Consider the following 23,775-nt stretch of genomic DNA (forward strand, 5'->3'; position numbering starts at 1 on the left):
GCATATCACTGATCCCTAAAAATTTCTGATCTTTGGCTCCTTTACCTATTGATTGCTCCCATACATGTCACATGTAGAACCAGCCATAATCTTGTTATTTTAGGGGTTCCCCTACAAAGCACTGACCTAGTGTGTTTCCATCATCTGAGGAGGTTTGTGCCATTCCTCCTTCTTCATATCATACCCTCCCACTACTACCGCTATATGCATTACTCTGACAAACAAAGAGTTAATATGACTGGGGTATACATGAAAATGCAAAGTGGGTGATGCTGATAATTTCAGTTACACATTGATTTCCATAGCTGTATGCAAAAGGAAGATCAGTGCCCTAACCGCAGCACCTCTGTCTTTTCCAGGAGCTAGTTTGAACAAGTGAGAAAGAAAGAACAACAGGAAAAGTGTTTGTAGCCTCCAGAAGGTCTTTGTTGCAATTTTTTTCCATCATTGAAAAACATTACATCATAAAATAAAAACAATAGCAGCAAAACTTATTGAGATGGTACAAGCACATTCCGCTTGGTACCCTGGCTAATGACATTTATGAACTCCTCCCTTTTTTGAAAATGCCTTTCTAAGCACCATGAAATCTTACAGAAAGAGAGAGAAAAAGCAAACAAGTAGACTATCTCTGCAAGTGTATTTAATTATTAATTATTACTATAACCTGAAATGGGCCAGAAAGAGACAAAGTGGATCCAAATCCCACATGCAGATACCCCCAAAAATCTAAGGAAGTCACCATCAAATCCAGATCTCAGAACTCCAAATCAGACCTTCTTGGCTCAGTCCACCAATCCAGAACATCAGACTGAAACACCTTTGGAATACTGGCAAAATTCAGTCCAAACCTACATCTGAATCTGAATTTTGCAATTTGAGCCCAGATAGATCACAAGGTCCAAATTGGGACACTGGATCTGAACCCACTCAAACTGTGAGGCAGTTCCAATCCAGGAGCCAACCCTGCCCATTTCTAATAATAGCTGATAATATACTTCGTTACTCTGGGATCTGTGAAATAGCTAAGGGATAGACTGAAGGCTGGTACATTTGGTTTGCATATCAAGTGAGGCGCCCTTAAGCTTTTCTCTTCAAGCTCACAGCTCTTATGAGGAGGAAATGTGTATGGGCAGAATAGATTCTGGAGACTAAAATATTCTCTCTCACACACCCACAAATTGATGGTAACCTGCTAGTGATTTACCCTTCAGGAGCTCCAAGTGGAAAGCCAAAGCCCAGTTGTCTAGTCAGGCACCTGCTAGAATGATGTCCTTTTTCTGCTAAATAAGAAGCATCTATATTTCAGACTGAGAACACTAGGCCGATATGTGACCTGCATACTGCCATGGGACAGTACAGAGATTTAAAGTGAACCTACATTTGGTAAGGGACATCACCATTTAAGTTTCGTACAAAAACTGCATAGATGTTTTAGTACGAAGTGTATGCACACAGGGTTTTATTTACAACCGTTTAAAACACACGTTGTTCGCGAGTGCCCACAAGCAGTGTGAATGGGACCTGTGATTAATGTGACTTATTTGATACAGCGTGATCCAGCTCAGCTATACTATGTCTCTACTCCTTTAAAATTATTCCAGCTTGACATTAGCACTGGCACCTTGATAATACCTGATTTCAATAATATGATGCAACATTTGCCAGCATGATTATGTGGTTGTATCATATCATTGAAATACAGTGAGAACAAGAGAGTAGAAAGATACTAAGGCTCAGATCCTCAAAGGTATGTAGGTGCCTAACTTCTATTGAAATCAATGGGAGTTAGGCGCCTAAATACCTATGAGGATCTGGGCCTAAGATCTTTTCCCTCTTTATTTAGTTGCATGCTGTGGACTAGGGGAATATCTTTGCATTTCAGGTAGCTCTGTTGATTTCTATGTGTGTTTCCTTTTTGCTCTGGGTATTTTATTGCCTCAGGACCCACTTACAGAGCTGTATTTATTACTGATATGCCATACCATTAAGTGTGCATGACACCTCACAGGTGAGTTTTAAAAATAGCAGGTCCAAAGCCACAACAGACCTCTAGTGACTCTCCCAAAATCCTGGGAATTAACCAGTCTCCAAGTGACATCCTGGCATGCACGTTCCTGGAAAGTACATCACTGAGGCACTGTTGTTTCTCCAGGATAATATGCTAAATAATGCAAACTCTGGTCTTTACATGGTATTTTTCTTCCTGGATGATGGAAAAAGCCTGGGAAGCAGATCTCATGTTATTTTGGTGCCATCAATGGGCCCTGGAAGCAAAAAAGCACATAAACAATGTATACAAAAACACAAATTCAGAGAAAGGTTTCTCAGGGTTTGTCACAACCCAAATACACAGCCCTACTTTTCATTTCCTTTACATCCACTGGTTTAGGGAAGACCCTGCTGCTCCCAGAAAGCTCCAGCTCCAGCCCACATTTTATTGATGGTGTTGGGTAAGAAATGGACATGAGCAAGATTCCTCCTGACTTAGCAATACTCCTATAAAACAAGGGAGGGGCTGCACTGATTTAACAAGCACATAACTCCACCAAGAGTTTCTGGAGACATCATAAACCCAGACAGCACAAGATCAAGTGATTTATAATGTCACCCTAACACCCAAGATGGGATTAAATGAACGTAAATCATCATGACCATTTATTTATAGGTATTATTTCTAATAACCCATATAATCTGTGAAAGTGTGAATTAACCCCACGGAGAATCTCACATGGATGAAGTTAAAACCCTTTCTCGAAACAGCCAGATGCTCATGCAAATACTGCCAGGGATGGAATAGAATGGAGCCACCTGGCAATCCAGGTGCTTGTAATATACTAACAATGATTAGTGTCTCAGCAGGATCTCCAGGGGGAAACATCAGAACCCTCCCGCACAAGAGTGAATTTAAACTGGAGCAGAGCGGGCTAGAATACGTAGGAAAATATGCAGTTGGTTTGGCTTCCTGGATCTGGGGGCTGTGGCTAAAGACAATCAATTTCCTTAGTAGTTTCAGGCCAGATTCTCATGTCTAGCCATGGTGTGCTCAGTATAGCAGCAAGGAGCAAAGTGGATTTAAATCACTCCTTTGCTCTTCCAAACCTGGGAAAGCTGCTGGGAACCAGCAACCTGAAGGTATGGATTTGGGTTTGGTTCAGCCCATATTTTATTAAAACATTCAAGAATAGTGCAACAACTCCACCAAAATGACATTAAAAGCTTTTATACAGTTATGAAAACAAGAGAACAGGGATTTTAGCCATGCTTCTAGTCAAGGCTTCAACTGAGAGAGCTTCCCAAACTGCTGCATACAGGGGATGTGCTTTAAAAAAGAAGAGGTGAATTAGGACTTTATGACATCAGATTAGCTGATTAGAAATGTCAGTCTGGCTTTCAGTGTAGTCACTGCCACCCTCTCTACCGCATCATCCAAATAATCTACATTAAACTATTTAATGTGCAATGCCTGACCATGAAAGCAACCAGATGAGAGGATCCCTATTAAGAGACAAAACTGGCAGCTTTCTCAGCAAGTTTCACAAATACAGGGGTGGGGAATGGAGTTCTCTATTTTTTGAGGCGATGTCTTTCATGTGAAAGGTCATCCAGTGTTCTGCTTAGTATCTCACTGGGAGTTTAGCTTGGATCACCCTTTGTCCCTGGATCAAAAACATTCAAAACCAGTAGATGTCCAAGACAGTCCCTAATGAAATGTCAGTTGGGGAATTATGTATAGCTTGGCTACGCAGCAACTGAGGGGAGACATGGACACTGTTAGAACATGAACAGTAAACACAAAGGCTCGTGGAATCAAAGAGGCAATATACATTTTAGACCCTCCAGTCTTCTCTCTCAATAGTGCTGCGCCTGCTTACGCCAGGTCTGAATTTGGCCAATAAACACTGCCTCCATTCATTTAAAGCGTTTATGCTGAAGTACATTCCAGACTTTCTCCAAACTGTCGGTTTGCCTGACCACATGGAAAAGAGGAGGGCAGTACTCGAAAGAATGGCTGATCTGACATTGACTTTCCTTGACCCTGCACAGTGTAAATGCACTTTGTAGGACTAACTCTTATTTCTTATTTGCAGGGAAGCTATGCAGGAAGCTTTTCTACAGCTCGTACTATATGGTTTAGGGGAGAGATCAGACTGGGGATGTTATTGTCTTTTTACACTTGCTAAGCAAGATGAATTGCTACATCTGTACTCTATGCTTTTGGAATCCTCCTTCAGTTCCAGCAAAGTGAACAAATAAAGTGCAATATAGGCTTTCCAGACAGCACTTTAATTAGACAAGGATCCAGATCTGAACGTCCCTTAACCTTGTCTGGAATCCGAATCCAGATCTGACTTTTGCAGCTAGTTCCTAACTCCATAAAACCCCAGATCTGAAAAACATAAACATTAGTGAGTCCAGATACAGCGTCCTGTGTGATTCAGCTATTTGGGACCTACATAGCTAACACAGTATGATATGACTTATTTCAGAATGAGATAACAAGGGATTTGTTTGCAAGTGGCATTGTGAATGTCAGAATCCTGATTATGGCCCACATTCAGTTCAGCTCCCACATGTGTCCACAAGAGTGGGAGGAGGGCAAAAGCACTTGCATTCCTTGGCTAGACCCTGCTGCCTGTAGCGAGGAGGTCTGGGATTTGAGCATGGCCATGGCCCTATCTCCTCAGCACTGATCTATCAGAGAAGGGAGTGCACACTGCACCCATTCAAAGGGTGGCAAAGATGCTGCTCTGATATGTGCACCATTGGAGCCTCCAGGAGGACTTCCAGCTGAACCAGCCACAGTGCTTCCTGAGGCCTCTGGCTACAGAGAAAGACTCCTCCACACAAGCCAGAATCTAGGCCTGTATCTTAACAGATTCATCGGGGACTAAGCAAAATCCAATTTTTACTTGATCTTATTGGGCTAAACCAGTCTGAAATTACTTCAATTTCTCAACCAGTGATGTTTCATCCTTAATTCTAGGACAGCTGGTTTTCATAACCAAATTGAGTTAGAACACAATTTTTCAGGTGCTGTGAATCTGTAGGGAAAGGACATACTCAGAGTTCCTTTTGCCTCCTGCAGCAGTGACTGTTAGCTCAGTGTTGCAAATTGTGCACAAATAACTGCATATGCTAATATGCACACTAATCATTTTCATGTGCAATTACCATGTACGTATTCACAGCCATGGTAACTGTGTATGCAAATGACCAGTCAAATGTTTGAGTGTCTATTTGCATGTGATATCTCAGAAAATGCAAACAAAAATTATGTTTGCATTTTTGTGCAGACAGTTATTGGCACACACTTTTGAAAATCTTTGCCTGCATGCCTGGGAAGTGCTTGGTTGTATGAATAGCCAGCAAGACTCAAAATGTGTCTGGAGCCTAACACCACATTTACTTTGGCAGCCTACAAGGAATGCTGTTAGAATTGCATGAAGGGCAATTTGAGGATTTTGTGAAGAGGGGGGGTTTGGGGAGGATAAGTTGTGCAATTATGTATGTCTCATTTCCAGCGTGCAAAAACCTCACATTTGTAATGGCAAGCAGTGCCTCACATACACACTGAATGCACCAGGCCTTAGTGTTGTTTGCAGTTCCCAAGAATTATTTCACAGTCTTTTCTCTTAATGTTCACTCTGAAGTCTGGGGACATTTGTGCTTCTCATATTCGCACATCCAGTCACAGCAACAGATACAAAACTCTCACAGTTTGGTTGTGTTTCATTGTTTGTCTCAAAACACACAGAGTTGTGTTCAGAGTCTATTGAGAAAAGTGACTTGAGAAAGTGAATATCGAACAAAGAAAATAAACTGAAAGGGAAAGAAATCAAATAAATTAATCAAAATACTTATTTTAGAAGTTACAAAGTAAGATGGTGTTAATGGCACTTAAAGCTATAAGCACTTAAAATATTTCCATCGTATTTTATCATCTTCTGTTTTTTAGTTTTTTGTTGGTTATTTTCTTTTTTTGTTTTGTTTTGTTTGGGGGGGGGGTTTTGTTTGTTTGTTTTTGGAGGGTATGACCAGCTCCTGTCTAAACCCTAACCCACCAAAAGGGACATACAGCCCTGAGATTCTAAGGTTGCTCTGGTCCTCATTTTAGTATTGTAAATGCTCTTAAGTCTATTCTTTAAAATTCCAATTCAGCTACAGAAAACAGCCAGTTGCTGACATCATGCAAAGACTATAGCTTTCTTTCAGTCTTTGTAGTATTACAGCATTAAAACTGAACTTCCTTCAGTGATATAAAGTGTGAACAAGAAAATTTTTAAAAAATTGGCCCACTATTTGATGCGTCAAGCAAAACATTGTATATATCTTCCCCCCCCGCCCCCTTTTAAACCATTTAAGTTTGAACTTGCTTTTTATTAAGTATTTGCGAGTTTATATCAGATATTTCCTCTGAGGGAAAGGAAATTTTTTTTTCATATTTTTGTATTTTTTTTAAAATGAAAAAAGCAATTACATCCTTCAATATGTTTGCCTTGATTTCACAACCAATGTCCAACTGGCTTCCAAGTCCAGGGACATGCTTTTGGAGTTTAGAAAGATAATGCATCTGATTTTTAAAATGAAAAAAAAAAATCTAGCTTGGATCACGTGCCAAAATGTAACCTCAGCCTGATTGAAAGTTGCTAGTTCATCCCAATCATTTCTCCTCTTTTCAATCGCCAGTGGGCGGCTCAGTGAAGCCATGATCAATTTAAAAGACACACAGTTCCCGCCTCTTTCTTCACCCTCCCACGGGTTCTTCTAACATAGCTGTCCTTTGCAAACATTATGCCATGGTGTTAGCACTCCAGTTGTATTGCCATGGTAAGTTTCTCACTTTGCATTTTGCCACTGTAATTGTACACAGGCTGAAGTTCTCCATGTGTTGCTTTCTGTTGCCATTCTCCAGTGCTGTGTTTCTGATTCATTTTGGCAGAGCAAGCTTCAGTCATTATGGCACAGTGAAATATTCTTCGATGCTATGTAATTCAGACTGAATAAGGAGTCTGTGTAAGGCACGTGTCTCAATATATATATATATATATGTATGTATATAAAAACACTAACATAAGTTAATTAAAGTCAAGCATCTTTTACATTTAATTTCTGTCTTCAAGTAATGTTTTGTTTTCATGTTCCCTTTCTTTGGTTTCGGTGGGGATGGTTCCATTTTCCAGGTCCAAGTGTTGCTGAATACAATTGGTCAGGATAGCTGTGCTAGAAGAGTTCTCTGAGTTACACATCTTCTCAGTCTCCTCTTCCTTCTTCTCTTCATCCAAGGAGAGGTGTCGGAAGGTCTCATAAATTTTCCGCACATCCTCGGGGATGCACTTTTTCAGGTCTTTGTTTTTCCTTTTGGTCAGCTTGGACGAGGAGCCAAACTTGTTGATGATGTTGTCCTCAGATGACCCCTGCCCATGCTTGTTGAGCTGTTCTGTCCCTTTAAGGCGCAGGTTGTTAGGTCTGTTGTTGATGCTTTCCTGAGATGAGGCCTTGAAGCGTCCCGTCTCCAAGGCAGCGAAGACAGAGCGTTTCTCTGGAGAGAGCATATCCAGTGAGTGGGCCCTCTGGTCCAGCCCTAGGCGCCTACGTTCCATGCTCCGAATGGTTGCTGCCCTCTGAAGCTTGTCATGGATCTCCACGCTGAGCCGCCTCCGGGTTTCCCTGAACTCAGCAGTCACGTTAGCTTTCCATTCGGCCGCGTGGGCTTTTATTTCACCAACCTTCCGGAAAACAAACAAACAAAAACATGCTAAGGAAAGAGAGAAATTCTCACTGTAGAATAATAACACTCATTCTTACTGTATGTCATAGAATTAGAGATTGGTCAGAGCTGAAAAGTCTACATCTGGAGCCAGAGCCTGCTCCAAACTTCCCCAAAAGCTGGCAGTGGTAGCAACAGGCTCAACTTTAATTATACTATGGGCTAGTCTACACTGGCAACACTAAAGCACTGCCGCATCCACGAGGGCCGTAGCTCCCAGCGCCGGTACACAGTCTATACTGGCGCTTTACAGCGCTGAAACTTGCTGCGCTCAGGGGGGTGTTTTTTCACACTCCTGAGCGAGAAAGTTGCAGCGCTGTAAAGTGCCAGTGTAGACAAGCCCTTAGTCTAGACTGGCTAACAACTTGTATCCCACATAGATAAGTTGTTTATCTTCTCTCATTTGGCTACCACCAGTTGACATTTTATGTCCAGCTTGAATGTTAGAAGGATACTCTCACACTCTTACCAATTCTTTCTTCATTAGGGAAACAATAAAACCACTGATTGATAATCTCTGTGCACTCATCAGGTAGACAGGCAACTCAAAGAACCATCAGCAACCAAGCATTTTTCCAAATGAGGCTTTGAGGTCTTTAATAACTGAGAAGTAATAAACATAATTATATATAGACCTATTTCCCAAACTGTGATCACAATTACACCTGTGCAATCCCACTGAAGGTTCTGTATTGAACCCTGCAGTAATTAATTTAGGTAAAATCTATATTCTTATTCAATTATTTTAAATACTGGAAGAGACTTATGGTCCATCTAGTCTGGTATCCTGTCTCAGAAATTACCAAATGCTTCAGTCTTTAATGGGAAGTGTAAAAATCTCCATAATTCACTTGAACTGCCCAAATACTATATACCAAAGTGTTGGAATTTCTTCCAAATGCCAGCAGCTGATCAGTTTGTTTCCCAAAGCACGAGGATTGAAAACACTTGGGAAATTCTCTGTGGGTGCTTCAAGGAGCCATACAGTTCCATTCAAATGTCCCTAAGTGATTTATTGTTATGTTATGTTTCTAGCTACAGGTACATGAATGCAGAATAATGACTTAGGAATAGGGAGCTCACATAGCTACTGTGTTGTACAAATATTTCTTCTGACACAGAAAAAAGAGAGAAAAATTAATAGCTGATGTTGCAGCCCATCCAGGCCTTTCCCAAGGTCCAACTTGAAAAGAGTAGAATAGATTTCAGCTGATATCACATCTGATCAGCCCACCAACACAAACCAAATTCTTCCATGATGTATCTCACTTTGGATACATCCTTGGAGATGCACCAGAGACACATTTGGCCTCAGGTAACTCAGCTGACTTCACAAATAACTCTTGATAATGAACAGCAGTACTAATTTGGCAAACAACTTGTTGGTTATGCATTCTCTAACTAATCTGCCAAAGTAGAATTTGTTGGGGTGTAGGAGGGGTGAAATTAATCACATTATGCTAATTAATCTCAGCATAATGCTGGAACCAAGGCAGCTACCCTCACTTTCCACTCTGATTATTAGTGAGTCACTAGTATATTGTTTTCCCTTCCCCATGAACTGTGGAGGACAGTGATTTGGTTGAAATTAACCAAGGGCAAGTGGTACTAGGACACCAACTGCTCTTGCCAAAAGTGGCTAAAGTTTCCTCCATTTTTTTTATCTTTCTGTGTCTTTCTGACATTGCTACTTTGTTTTTAGCAGAGATGGGTCTGAACCCAAACCCGGACTCTGAACCACTATCCCTGAATTTGGGAGAAGGACGGTTCAAAATCCACCCCAGATTAAAGTTTGACTCTTGCTTTATAATGTGCTGAACCAAACCCTGGGGTCAAATATAAAAGATATGCTATACCTCAAACAGAAGTTTTGGGCTTAATGTAGGAATTACTGGGTGAAATAGTATGTTGGCCTGTGTTATACAGGAGGCCAGACTAGACAATCATAATGGTCACGCCTAAAAAAAAAAAAATCTATGAATCCCCAGTCCTTTGCGAGTGAGAGGAAATTAAATTCTGGATCCTGATTTTGTGGCCAATTTCTAATTTTGTGGTGGAGGCTCTCTTCTCTTTTCCCATAATGATAGTGCTATAAATTCTAATATCATGCGATCTCTATAGGGCTATAATACTAACGACATAGAGTCTGATTCAGTCAATTCCTTTTTTTTCTCCCTCTCTCATTAAGGGATCAAGAGATCAGAGCCATTAAGTCACACGCTAGAATACAAAAAAGGAAGAGGCTTGAAAAGAAGCAGCCAACAGGGTAAATAAAAGGGTTTATTTTGCATTGGTTCAAATAAGGGACCCTCCCTCCCTGGCTAGCCGTGATCGGGCATTTAAAATTCTCTTATAAAGTGATAAATCATTGATCAACTAGCAGCATACCTCTTCTTTTGTCTTCTTGGATAGAACTCTTAGCCAGTCTCCAATCATACTCAGGACAGCAGCAAAGTAGGCAAGGCCGACGAGGATCCAAAACCAGACTAAGGGCTTGTACCACTCCCGATAATGGATATCAGTATTTCCCCCTGAAATAAGCATACGTGGTTCTGTTCATGTGTAGGAACCATGAGATGGCAAAAATATTTAACACCAGGCCTTCTACAATTCATGGAAACTCATGAAAGTATTTCCTGGTTCTCATTAGCAGCTTCCTTCTGTCCTACAAAATGACTACAAGTTTGTCTGGTCTGAGAAACAGCTGGAATCGCCAAATCCCTTCCTAAACTGGGACCCTTCCTAAAATGGTTTAATATTCTGCTGCTGTGTGGCTGGTCATAATATTCTGTGAGTTTTTTCTTTACATTGAATAATATTGTGGAGGAAGGTACTGGATCCCCAGTTTTAATGCTTGTTTAAGGGCACAAACAACTTTTCAAAGACTAAGCCTAATACAGGTAGAGAATATCATTTTCTGATATACCACACACTATATTTAAAACAGTGATAGACCAGTAAAAGCACCCCCTGTAGAATATACATTATGGAAAACATTTTGATCTGAAGCACATTTCACTAAATTCTACACATGAGCCCAACCTGAAACATCATATTTGAATCAGGAGCTCAACTTCCATAAAGCTGGGGCCTGTTTGGATCTGCAGATTTGACCTGATCCAGTCTAGAAAGAGGGACCCTTCTGACTATTCAGGGCCATCTAGATCCAGAGTTTGGATTTGGGCTCTTCACTTGTTATATTTTCTGTTTTATCTTCAACAGTTTCAATCCAGATACAGAATCTAATTTTCCTGTTTTACATTTTGGCCAATAATTAGCATATTTCAATTTATTTAAGGAAGACGCACTCCAGTGTTATACATCTATATGTTTATAGCCATAGACAAAACACAGGATTTTTTCCCCACTAACAACCCATGCTACAATTGAATGTTTTTCCCCTGGGCTTTTACAGGCTGTTTGCAATCTGATACATTCTAATGAGCCCTTACAATGAGTTTTACCCAGCCTGAGCATGAGTGTACTCACAGTGATTGAATACTCCCTTGAAAGCCCAGGCATTCAGGTGCTGGCAGGGACCCAAATATTGTTTTGATTCTAATCTCTCTTCATACACATTCTGAATCACTTTGCCTTTCCAGTCCTCCACCATGTGAACTGTGAACCAGAGGGAGGTGGGGGCTGTCATTGCTATAGTTCAATGAGGCCATTCTGGTCATACATGTCCCAGTGGAAGCTTTCTATCAAGTGGATCGCTGTGATCTGTCACACTAAATAGCTGGGCAATGAATGGAGTGGCACACTACTTTTCCCAGCCTATCAGATTTTCCACTGTGTTCAGCAACAGCAAACACTTTTTCCAGTTTACAGAGACACTGGACCAAATTCTCAGATGGCATAAATCAGTGCAGTTCCCTTGTTATTACTTTACCTCATAGGAGTGTATCTTTATCCCCATTTTACAGATGAGGAAACTGAGAAAGGGAGCGATTAAAGAGTCTTCCTCACAGTCTCACAGGAAATCTGTGGCAGAACCAAAATAAACCGCAAATCTCCTGCCTCCTGCTCCAGCACTCCTATCATGAGATTATCCTTGAGGCTTTTGGGTTACATTCCATTTGGCTCTAGTAGAACACCAGCCGTGGGCTGCTGAAAAATTATGGATTTTATTCTTCAGGCCATCTTAGCTGTCAGACAATTTTTTATTTTTTTTTTAGATTTAAAGAGCTAATATTTTAGAATTAAAATTCTTTAAAAAAAAACAGTGAGGAAGGGAAAGTTCCACAGACCCAGTAAAAATATTGTGAAACACCCAAATTTCTTTGGTTACCTTCTTATGATACCACAAAAACCCAACCATCAGTGGATTCTTCTATCCATTATTCTTCACATTCAAATAGTTAAAGATGGACCAAAGTCAAAAAATTCAGATCTGGATCTGAATTTTCCCATAGTTCAGGTGTATTCAGATCTGGGGTTTGATTCAGGCCCATCTGCACAGATAACTCATGTTTTCCCTACCAAAATAAGAAAGGGAGGGTGAGGGGACTGTTTATAAAAGAACAACTTTTAGCAAGCAAACTGGTCACCAACTGGTTGAATTTGAATTGTTTTAACTCACTCAGATTTCATTGGTGTAATGGGAAATAACAGGACAATTGCATAGTACATCTCTTTGCAACACAGGGATCCATCCTCGTCTCAACACATTTGTTAAAGCCAGTAAACATTAATGGGAATGGAATTCACATATTAATGGGAGAACAGATGCCTCTCGGTTTCTAACCACCTTTTCCTCAGCAAAGCTGCTGTGACCACCAATCCCAGGACAGCCCCTTTGCTGGTAATTGACGGGGCTGAATATTTATGGTACCTGTTTAGGACTGTACTCATCCCAGAAAGTACACCATATCCACATGACACTCAAATGCACATTCCCTTAGTCCCATTTCACTTCTAATGTTAGTTTCCCTTAATGGGATGGCTGCAGTGTCAAAATTTCTGTCAAGATTAGAGAGTAAAATCCTGCAAGCTGCCTCCTAGAAAGCTACAGCTCATGCAGTGGAAGCTATGCTCCTGTTACAGCAGCTATCAGCTGTACTGGACAGCACAGCTCACAGATGCTCCCACATGGTCATCCAATGGGAAAGTCTCAGCAGTGCATCCCCTTAGCTACTTGTTTCACCTATTAAGGCCTTTATCAGTGTGATGCAAAAGGCACTAATACAATTCAGATGTCTTGAATTCAATAGGAAATTAATTTCATTCATGCATAATTCATAGCATGATAAAGGACAGTAAGAGGTTCCAAGAGGAAGATACTCGCTTTGCTTACACTGCTCAGAGCTTGCGCTCGTCAGATGGCTAGGCACCTGGATTTTAAATTAGCTTGTACTGCTATGTTGTTATTTGTCAGTTGCACAGTGACACAGATGAAGACATTCAGAATCATTTTCAGTGGAATTCAACGTGTTTTTAAAAGCCTGCTATGCACCTTAGAAAAAATGTGTCAGAGCCGAGGCACTTCTACCCGGTGCCACTAGACTGAGGGTGACATTTCAATGCTCAGAGTACTTACCTGCTACAAAATCCCCAAAGCCAACTGTGGTCAGAGTGATGACCACAAAGTAAATGGACTCCAAAGCTGTCCATCCTTCAATCTGTTTGAAAATGACTGCAGGGATGGTCACAAAGACAATGCACCCTGCCAGGATGAAGAGGATAGTGGAGATCACCCGGATCTTTGTCTGACTCACTTGTTTTTTCTAGAAAAGGGAAACAACAAGAGACAACACATTTTTCATAGATTATTGACGTTTTCCCGCAGTTCTTGATTTTAACATATATTGCAGGAGTGGTCGTGTAAGCAAGCCCCTAAAAACAATCCTTGTTGTGCCTGGTCCCAAAGCACTGTTGCTGCTGCTGGTCCTGGTACTTCTGCCTTTTCTGATCTATTTTAGGCTGAACCTCTCCACAACATCTACCCTCTGTGCTTGGCTCCAGTGCAATGCTGCTCCCTATTTCCCAGTCAGTGGCATGTGTGCTAACCTACATGAAGCTTGGAGGGCTCCACATTCCAGAGCAAATCAGATTGTGACTTGGTGTAGCTAAGGATCCATTGCAGGATCAGAAAAATTAATGGGGAGTACATACATACATGCGCGCAAGCACACATACACACACACACAATACGAGTATTGTCAAGCCCAAGCAATCAGAAATCATGAGTCAGGTGTAAAAAAATCATAAAATTGGCTTAAAAAATCACAAAATTTTTAAATAATAATACTCTGAGGGGGGTCTTTTAATTTGATTTCTGAGCCTTTAGGGTGCACTCAGGTCACATTTTCTAGATTTTCACAACAACCACAAGGACTAGAAACTCACTATTTTTTTTAATGAAGGCTGGAATTCTCATGTAATCCCCTGACTCCAAGAGATGTGGCTCCAAATAAAACACTAGATACATTGTGAGAGCTGGCAACACTGCATGGGCACCTGCGTAAAACTATTCTGTTGAGCCTTGAAGCAGGGAGAGAAAGAACGCTCTAGCAGCCGTGAATTAAATACTACATCAGTGATGTAATATTAATTTTTTCAACCCTGGTTGATAAAGTTGAGGTCACTGGGTCAAGAGTCTGATTTCAGTTATCTCAACAGTTAACTCTGTTGACTTCAGTGCAATTGTTCCAAATTTACCATGCTATAAATGAACTCAGAATTTGGTACAATAGCCCGAGAAATCTGGGAACTACTGGTCTATTGTAGATTATTTTAAACTCCAACTTAAATTTCATGTGTTTATCCTGGAGAGGGAATGTGGAGGTCAAGTTGTATATTACATGTTTTCAAATTAGTTCTCCAAACTATGTGCCTTAACCCAGAACTGAGATCTCATTTCAAATTAGATCATCTAGAAAGGAAATAAGGTTTCAGAAACTGTCTTTATAATATCCCTAGAGGCTATGGACTGAACTGGACAATTACCAGTCTAACCAGCCAGGGCACAGCACTATTGCACTTCTCGGAAGGAGTCAGCAAAGTTGGAGCCTGCAAAGTTGAATTGTGAAAGGTTGCCTGAATATAAGACACAGCAGACAACACCCAGGTAGTAGCCTAAATACATTATGTCTCATAAATGCCATTTTAAAACAGATATTATATGCTATTCTTCCCCTCGGTTATTTTTCTGAACACTTGTGTTTATGTTTTGTCTGTTTTCAGAGAGCTAACAGAAAAAGATTACAGTGAACATGACTAATCCAATGCAAAACCTGAAAAAAAATCATTACTCAAGCACCAGGCAGATAAACAATGCAAGAGTATTCAAACTTACTCTCTATTTTTTTCCTTTGAGGAATTATTTTGCTTTGAGGAGCTTTCTGAAAACATTAAAATCTGACATAACTTCATCAGGAATTATTTCTCACTGAGATAAACCCAGAATTGCAGGATTCCACTTTGTAGTGTTTTGTATGATGTATAGCTGATATGGCATGGGCTAGAAGGGGAACATCTGAAAGTTAACTGGTGCAATGGATTTGAGCACTAGCCTTTCAACCTGGAAGACCTTGATTCAAACTTGCCCCACGCAAAAGACTTTCAGGTTTATTTCCCAGCTTGGTGACTGCAAATTGGGCAAGTCACTTAAATGCTCTGTGCCTTAGTTTCCCCAGATATAAAAAGGGAATAACAACACTTCCCTCCCTCACACTGAAGGTTCTGAGGCTTGAGCAATGTTTGTAAACTACTTGGAGATCCTTGGCTAAAAAGTGCTTTAGAACAGCTATGTAATATTAGTAAAGTAAACTTAAGTATGGTGCTTCTCTCCCTAGTCCCCATATGTCCACATCAGCATGCATTTCAATGTGAGTGACAATGCAGTCTCTGCTTATGATAGGACCAAAACTGGAAGATGCGGGGAGTTATAGATCAGTACCAGGAAACACTTGGGACATCTGCTTGTTCAAGCCAGCATTATAAGTCTCTCAATTTCATGGACAATAAACACAGCCAAAGGTTTTTAAGAGAAATGAAAAATGACCATTCGTTCATATAAAGGTGATGTGCACCACACAACTGGATGGAGAGCCATCCGGCCTGATTCACTACTACCCTGCTCCACCATTTACACCAGGGCAAAGCAAGAGTAAAATGCCACCAGACCGGAATAGTAGTATTGTATACTCACTATGCATTAGCATAAATGTTTATACAAGGACAGTGATGAATCAGGCCCATCATTTTTAGAGCTAGTAAAAATAGCACAAAAGCAAATCCCCTCCCCCCATACCCCCATTACATTATATGCTGGACAATAATATGTGGAATCCAGTATACAAGTAGACTGGCAGGCTCAATTTTTTTTCAGAGTATGTCTCATGGTGTGACACAGAGCCAGAATGGGTTATGCAACTAGCAAGCTAAATGATGCAAATTCAACCTTTAAAGACATATTAGAAAAGTATATAAATGGTAATTAAGGCCATTCCTTAGAATTAGAAGACGATAGTGATAGTATTTGTCTGTGTTTACCTATATCTTGTTAGAGGTTAACAATGTAACCAGACGATTTCTTGTCTGTTACTATATTCTATTGATTCAGAGATTAAGGGGATATTAACATTTAGATGAAACTTGAGTGTAATATAATTGTATATATTTCTCCTTGAAGTTTGTAGTAAACTGTCTATGAACTGCTTAATGGATAATTACCTTATGTTGATAAATGCAACTAGTTACCTGTGTATACATAGGAAATAGGAGGCTTTATTTCAAAGCCATAATGCTTCACTCAAGGAATACCTGCTGTCAAAAGGCTATTTATAGCCTGCCAGAGATCTATAAAAGAACTCTAGGGCCCTGATCCTGTTATCTCAGATCTGCTTAAGCTTGGTCAGGGAAAGCTTGAGTCGCAAGACTGAGGTCTCCAGCTCCAGTCTGGATTACCCTGCTAACTCTCATGAAATAATTTGAACAAACTCTGTATATGGACTGTCTATTTGGTGAACTTATTCTGGAAAGAACTTTTTGCAGTTCAGCAGCTCACCATCTCTACTATGAAACTGACCTAAGAACTTTATTCATACTTGTATGTATAATGACCTATTAACCACAATACTCTCTCTCTTTTCTTTTTAATAATTTTTTAGTTTAGTTAATAGAATTGGTTGTAAGCATGCGTGTATTTGGGTGAGATCTGAAATATTCATTGACCTGGCAGGTAATACGTCTGATCCCTTGGGATTGGTAGAACTTTAAGATGAACAAGATTTTCAAAATCCTCATATTTGCCCAAGGCTGGATTGCTTTAAGGGAGCTGTGTTTTTGGCTTGTGGGTAACCAGTAAGGTGTAGAAGCTGTTTTGTTGCTGGCATGGTGAATCTAATTATTAGAATAACCACCAGTTTGGAGGATCGTCTGCCCCATTCTTTGCAGTTTGCCCTGATTGAGCAATCTCAATGTGGCCCCCCGCCAGGCACCAACAGTCACACATGGATACCTCCCTACTTATTCACAGTTGTGTAGACCCATGTCCTGTCCCTTTTGCAACTGCATGGGTAACCTCTTTTTCCATTCATGATTGCACAGCACCCCTTTGACAACTTCAGCAACAGTTTACACTGGAAAGAACTGAATATATTTTTCCTGTCTTTTAATGCAGTGTAGCAAATGAAAGCAACAAGGGAGAGCCAGCACCATGTGACCACCCAGCTCGCTCTGGGCCACCAGAAAATGCTCAGCAGACCAAATCTTGAAAACCAAAATAGACCAGAACTTGATCCTTCAGTCTGACTGTCACTGGCTGGCTGGCCGGGCTCAGCCTTGCCCCCAGCTAATGGTAATACGGCAGCTTACTGATAATTAGTTCCCGCCCCCTGCAGGAAGTCAGGAAGGACAACTTAAACAGAGCTGGGAATTCACTCTGAGGGGAGAGACTGCAGAGGAGGGTCCAGCAGTTTGGGGCTGGCTGTGGTCAGAGAGCTGAGCCATCAGAGTAGAGATAATTCCTATGGTGAGCCCCTAGAACACGGGGCAGGCATCCAGGAAGACAGTCCTGGGGCTGGCATTCTGGAAGGGGAACAGCAAATAGAAGAGACCCAGAGGGAGCAGGGCAGGCTCCGATGGGTGATGCCTGAGATATGGATCCTCCTGCTCCTTGTAGGCAGTCCCTGCCAGAATCCCAGGGGAAGGGAGGCAGTAAGGGAATCCTGCTGGGGAGAACGAACATAGGAGAAGCTCTGCATGGGGCCAGAAAGAAGAGGACTTCAGGGGAGCCTGAGAGAGGCAGGAGGATTATTAGTCTGAGCATTTGTCATGGACTTTCAGTTTAACCTTTTGTTACCCCAGAAGGCATTTGAACTTATATGTGACTTGGCTTGGATTTCTGCAATGCTGCCTCCAGGCATGAGGGGGCACTATTCATGGTGAATGTACTCATTGCATAGGATTGGGTACTTGAGGTGGGGCTTCGGCCCACTGAAGGGAAAAGCCACCACATTAGTGCTGTAAAACCATGCAACCAAGAGGAATCTGAAATAAAGAGGGAAGAGACAGGGGTCGTCTCCCTGCCCAGAGGCCTGGGAACAGCAATACAAAGCCATTACTAGAGTCAGGCTAAACAGAAATTCAGCCTAAAGAAAAGATGACCCCACAAGGGGAGGGGCATAAAGGTGCTTCTTCAACTGATAACATCACACACACATGTGGCCACAAGAGGATCAGAAACGGGCTCTCATTGTTCCTTTACTGAAGACTGTGGGGAAAAAAGATTGTTGCAGTCAGCTGTAATTTGACACACTAACAAGGCGCTAGTCTGGATGAAGGAGTCCCATAACTCTGAAGGGTATGCGTGTGGGTGTATTCTGGGCAGCTACTCTTGAAGAGACCGCGAGACAGCTTTATACTGGCTTACCAACCGTGAAAGCCCAGTGCTATTGATGACCTCTGATTATTGCCAGACCGCTTGACTTCCAAGGGAGTACAGGTTGTTCTGAACTATGACATGCCAAAGACTATCAGGGATTTGGTTCACCACTTGAGCTACACAGGACTCTGGGGAACACCACTCTTGGGCTCTTCGTACTTCAATGACAAGAATACAAAGATCGCCAGGGGTCTTGTAGACTTCCTTGTGGCAGCAAGGCAGGAAGTACCCCCTTGGCTGCAGGACATGATCAAGAGTTAGTTTTTGTTGCGCCGGCCTTTGAGTACACGTCAGCTCAGGGGGAGAAAGATAGGTCATGGTGGCTGGCCCTCTGAGCTGTCAGGCACCCCACCTCCCTGTGACAGGCTCTGCTGAGGAGAATAAGCCACCCCAGATCCACCTGTGGATGGCTAACTGGGTGGTAGTTATTAGTTAAGGAACATATGGGCCTAATAAAGAGTTACGAGTGCTCAGGCAGGAGCCAGAAAAGAGAGAGGAAGCTCCTGGGGAGTGAGTACCTCAGGAGAGCTGGGTAGGAAGCTACTCCTGCTGGAGTCTCTCTGGTAAGCAAAGGCTCTCAGGGTGAGGAACAGCCTCCAGAACACAGAGAGGAAAAAACTCCAGAGGAGACAAAGTACAAAGTTCTCCAGGCAGGGAGGCCTAGGAGATACCCTGCGTCAGCAGGGGAGAGACTGCTGAGCTCCAGGCAGTGGAGAAGCCTGGGGACCTGTGGCAGAAGGAGAAGGCTTGTTTAAATAGATTAGACCCCTGAAGGTGCATAGTTCACTGTATGTAAGTCTCATTGAACTTATTGAGAGCCCAGCGGGGGAAACTGAGGCAGAGACAGAGCTGCAGTTCCATATCAATCCAACAAGAGGCACTCCAGTGTTGAGTGCCGGTTATTACACTGTCATTAAGAGAAGTATGAGCATTATATTTTATATAGGAATTAGTTATAGGGCTGAACCAAACTTCTTTGAACTTTGTGGGTATTTAGAAATCAGAATATGGATTTGTATTTTGCAAATGGCCACCATCTTTATAATGCGCCAATGATGTAACACTCCCAAATGCTGGAGTTTGCAAAATGTGGATCTAGATTGAAATTTTTCATCTTCAGCCCATCTCTACCAATAATTATATGCGTGATTTATTTTGTTCCTTGCTTGGTGTGGCAATTGTTTTGACCCTCTAAAGAAACTCGTAACAGAATAAGCATTAACAGTCAATGAAAAATTATGGTATCAAATTCACTAAGCATTTGGAATGCTACAAAAGTGCAGTAACTCAAAATGACTGATAATTTGCATTCTTCTCACGAGTAACCTTCTTGGCACTGTCATTTTCCTACAAGGAACTCCACTGCGGTCTGTGCTGTTCTGATTCTTGGGGCTAATGGACCACAGCTTTTACATCAAGCTACAGTTAGGTGAGTCACAGTCTAAACCACTACAGCATTGTACATCATGTTGGATTATTGCTAAAAAAAAAAAACAAGACACATACACATTAGTGATGGAAAAGCCTCAAAAGGTTCAGACTTCAGGTTAGGGTCATACAAATACCCAAAAGTTCAGATTTTTTTTTTAACTTACAGAATCTGCAAAATTGAGTGGGAAATCTCACAAGAAGAGAGATCCACTGAAGTTCTCCAGAAACTCCTGCTTACACTCAGGGGTAGAGCTGTGCAAAGACCTGATTTTTTCTGTTTGCTGGCTAAACCGAAAAAAAAACGTAACAGATTGAATTGATACAAAAATTTGTTTCAGGTCAAACGAAACATTTTGTTTCAATTTTGGGCATGTCTCACCACTTTTTTATTAAAAGTCAAGAAAATTTGGAAAGGCTATGCAAAAAAACTGTGAAGGGGGTGGTGCCACCCCATCCTCTAGCTAAAAGAACTCACCTTTGATGTATGAGATCTGGATTTCAGCCCCCACTTTGCCAGATTTGGTGTATGGATCTGAATTTTCATTTCCTGAGTGTAGGTGCGTGCCCTAACCATAGGGCTATAGACCATTGCGGGGTGGTGGGAGAGCCTTCATCTCTCCAGTTGACGTTATTCCACTGTGTACGTTTAAGTATTCATTGGCCAGAGAGAGACTGACTCACTCAAGAATGCCCTACAGCCCAGTGGTTAGGTCCCTCACCTACAACAGAGGAGACACACACATTCAAGTTCCTATCCTAACTCAGACAGCATGGGTAGCTGAACCTGGGTGTGTCCTCCAATCACTGGGCTATTATGTAAGGGGAGCACCACCCCCTCTTCAGTTTTGTGAGTGGTACCTAAGTTCTCTTTTAAATCTAGATGCCTCAAAAAAAATATTGACTGAAACTATTTGGCAAATTCGTGAATAGTTTGCGGACCCAAAACTTCATATTTTTTTTGGCAAATAAATGTTTTGTCCTAAAAAAATTCACTCAGCTCTACACAGCATAGAAGTTCCCTGGGAACAATTGTTTTCATGCTCTTCAACACTTCTGCATCCAGTCCCAACCAGCACCAGGAGGTGTGAGAAGGTGCAAAACAGTGACATCTAATTTCAATTTAGGTTTGTTGCAACTTTTGAGTGAAAGGTCAGGTAGGTTCTTAATTTATAAGAACTATGTAACAGACTAGCAATGGTTTCCTGAAACACCTGGTCCTGTTAACAAGTGTTGAACCTGCTGGGTAAAGGTTAAGCAGCTCCTACTGACTCACTAACGCGGCTGGCTTATTACCTTAGTGTGGCATAGTGGTGCGAGAACTTAGACTTCAATTCAGGAGGCCTGGTTTCTAGTCTTGGCTCTATCTCTGGCCTGCTGAGTGATCATGGACATGTCTCTTCATTTCTCTGTGCTTCAGCCTCCCCATCTTCAAAAGGGGGGTCGTGAAGAAAAGTGCTGTAAGAGCTAGGTATAACATGAGGGGAGTGGCTCTCTCGAAAACTGATCTAGGGTAGGGGCTGAGCAGTCCTGTGGGACTGGAGGAACCCTAAAAGCAGCCAGCCTTGGGGAGAAAGCTTGTGTTAAACATTATATTGTGTTGTTAATAAAGCCAGACAAGAGTGAGGGCTTTTTTACTCTTCCCAGTGTTTGGGCCTTGTTACAGAAGGCTAGGAAAGGTATCTGTTCAAGAATGGGTTACCAAGCATTCAAACATACACAGTTGTTTTTATGCCTGTTACTTTGCGTGTGACATACTGTAGTGTAGCAACTTGTGAAACACAGAATGCAGCTTAATGCAACTCAACTGCATACTGTGTAAACAGTTGTTCTGGCTCTTGGAATAGCTTCCCATCATGGGTGGAAACACCAGCAAAAGATTGTAGTGACCATTCGAACCACTGCACACATTTCTTTAACCCTCAGAATAGGATGTGGAGACGGAGACACCAATGTGGCAGAATCACGAGTATTAAAGAAGTAACATCACATGCATGATGTCACTGAACGCAGTGAAAGCAAGAACAGTAAGTGCTTAATGAAAGCTTGCACCAAAAAAGAGTATTCATTTACAGACCAATGATGGGAATTACATCACACACTGAGGGTGTCTGCTAATCACCACAGGATCAAGAAGGCATTTCGCCCAGTCCCTCCTCATGCACAGCATTGCACAAGTGCCCAGATGCATTATAGGAATTTTTCCCCAGGAAACAACAGGTATTGCAGGGTAACAGATCTGACAGACCAATGATCTGATGACAAATCCTAGGTTCCTGTAATATGTGAACTGATACCCCCATGCAAGCTGCTCTCAAGGTCTTCAGTGGTTTTCTTAACTAAAATGATGTGCACAAAGGATTCTAACAAGTAGAAGAACTTTTCCCCATAAACAGTGTTTGCAAGCTAGACCCTAACAGCAGGAGGCACATAGCTTTATTTCCCAGCATGGTATTTCATTTCGCAGCACGGTGTGGTAGTGAAACTATCAGAGGAGTCCAACTGCAAAAGGAGATCCCTTTACTTTCAGTTTTAAATAAACTGAGAGCACTTTCAAGAGGAATAATATTTTCTTTGTTGTTTTCCCAATAAATCCTCCAAACTTTGAGGAAGCAGGTTAAGTGTTTGTGAGACACTCAAATAATAAATTAGTGTCTGATAATGAGAAAGATTGCAACTTGAATTCAAAACGAACTAATCTGAGAGAGACTGAAGGAAGAAAATTATGAGAGAGGACAGGAGATATTTCTAGGATGCAAGTTCTTAAAGGTTTCAGAGTAACAGCCGTGTTAGTCTGTATTCGCAAAAAGAAAAGGAGTACTTGTGGCACCTTAGAGACTAACCAATTTTAAATTGGTTAGTCTCTAAGGTGCCACAAGTACTCCAAGTTCTTAAAGGATTCTCTTGCTGGGATCACATTACATTGATACCTGCACTGGCTTCTGCATCAATTTCTATGAGCAAATAAAAATATTGATTTTTACTTTAAATGGGTTGAGTGCTGGTTATGTTAGAGATCACCTTTCTCCCCATGTGATATCACTGCAGTTGAGACACCCAAATTAACAACCTACTGCTACCCTTGTATAATCTCAAGAAGGCTGGAGACAGGGCATTCTCACTAAGGGGACTTCACTCCTTAGGTACCATCTCCACCAGTCTTTGCAGCATTGCCCTTCTCTGTATTTCTCTCTTGATTTTCAATGGCCTTAAAGTTCAGAGGAAAGGGAATATGTAAAAAATGGCACGTTCTCGTTCAACTGATCAGAGCCTGCCAATATATTCGGCGTCTTGTCTGCCCACTTCAGGGACTGAAATATCTTTTTACTATTTTTTCCTCCTAGCTCCTACAGAGCAACTATTACTACAACATTATTTTTGATGATGAAAGGACCCAAGTGGGTTTTCAGTCTCCAGGCTGAGGTTGCAAGGCTGGCACTTAGAAGGAACTCATTTTCCTTTGCAAACTGAACAGATATGATCCAGAAATCACCAAGAGACAATCAACAGAGGACCAAATGGTGCCATTTTTACAGTCACTTTTTAGAGAAAATGACACTTTAAAATATACGGAATGATACCACTATTCCAAGACTTTGTAATGCAGTCTCTAGTTTTACATAAATCTGAGTTCATACAATGTAACTACTACCACATACCACTCTTAGATTGGCTGTTTCTTTTCCAA

General features: G+C 41.5%; 1 protein-coding gene across 1 annotated transcript in view; it reads right to left on the reverse strand.

Annotated features, from left to right (window-relative positions):
- Positions 1-431: 431 nt before the first annotated feature.
- KCNK10 (potassium two pore domain channel subfamily K member 10) overlaps positions 432-23,775 on the reverse strand; it is a 101,585-nt gene continuing 78,241 nt past the window's right edge. Inside the window, exons 5-7 of the mRNA XM_074956078.1 lie at positions 13,311-13,497; positions 10,160-10,302; positions 432-7,730 (exon numbers count right to left, since the gene is read on the reverse strand). Of these exons, the coding sequence (XP_074812179.1) occupies positions 7,107-7,730; positions 10,160-10,302; positions 13,311-13,497 (954 nt within the window). The 3' untranslated portion in view covers positions 432-7,106. The remainder of the gene's footprint in view (positions 7,731-10,159; positions 10,303-13,310; positions 13,498-23,775) is intronic.

This window comes from Natator depressus, chromosome 6, assembly GCF_965152275.1.
Source record: "Natator depressus isolate rNatDep1 chromosome 6, rNatDep2.hap1, whole genome shotgun sequence".
Classification (NCBI taxonomy): Eukaryota; Metazoa; Chordata; order Testudines; family Cheloniidae; genus Natator; species Natator depressus.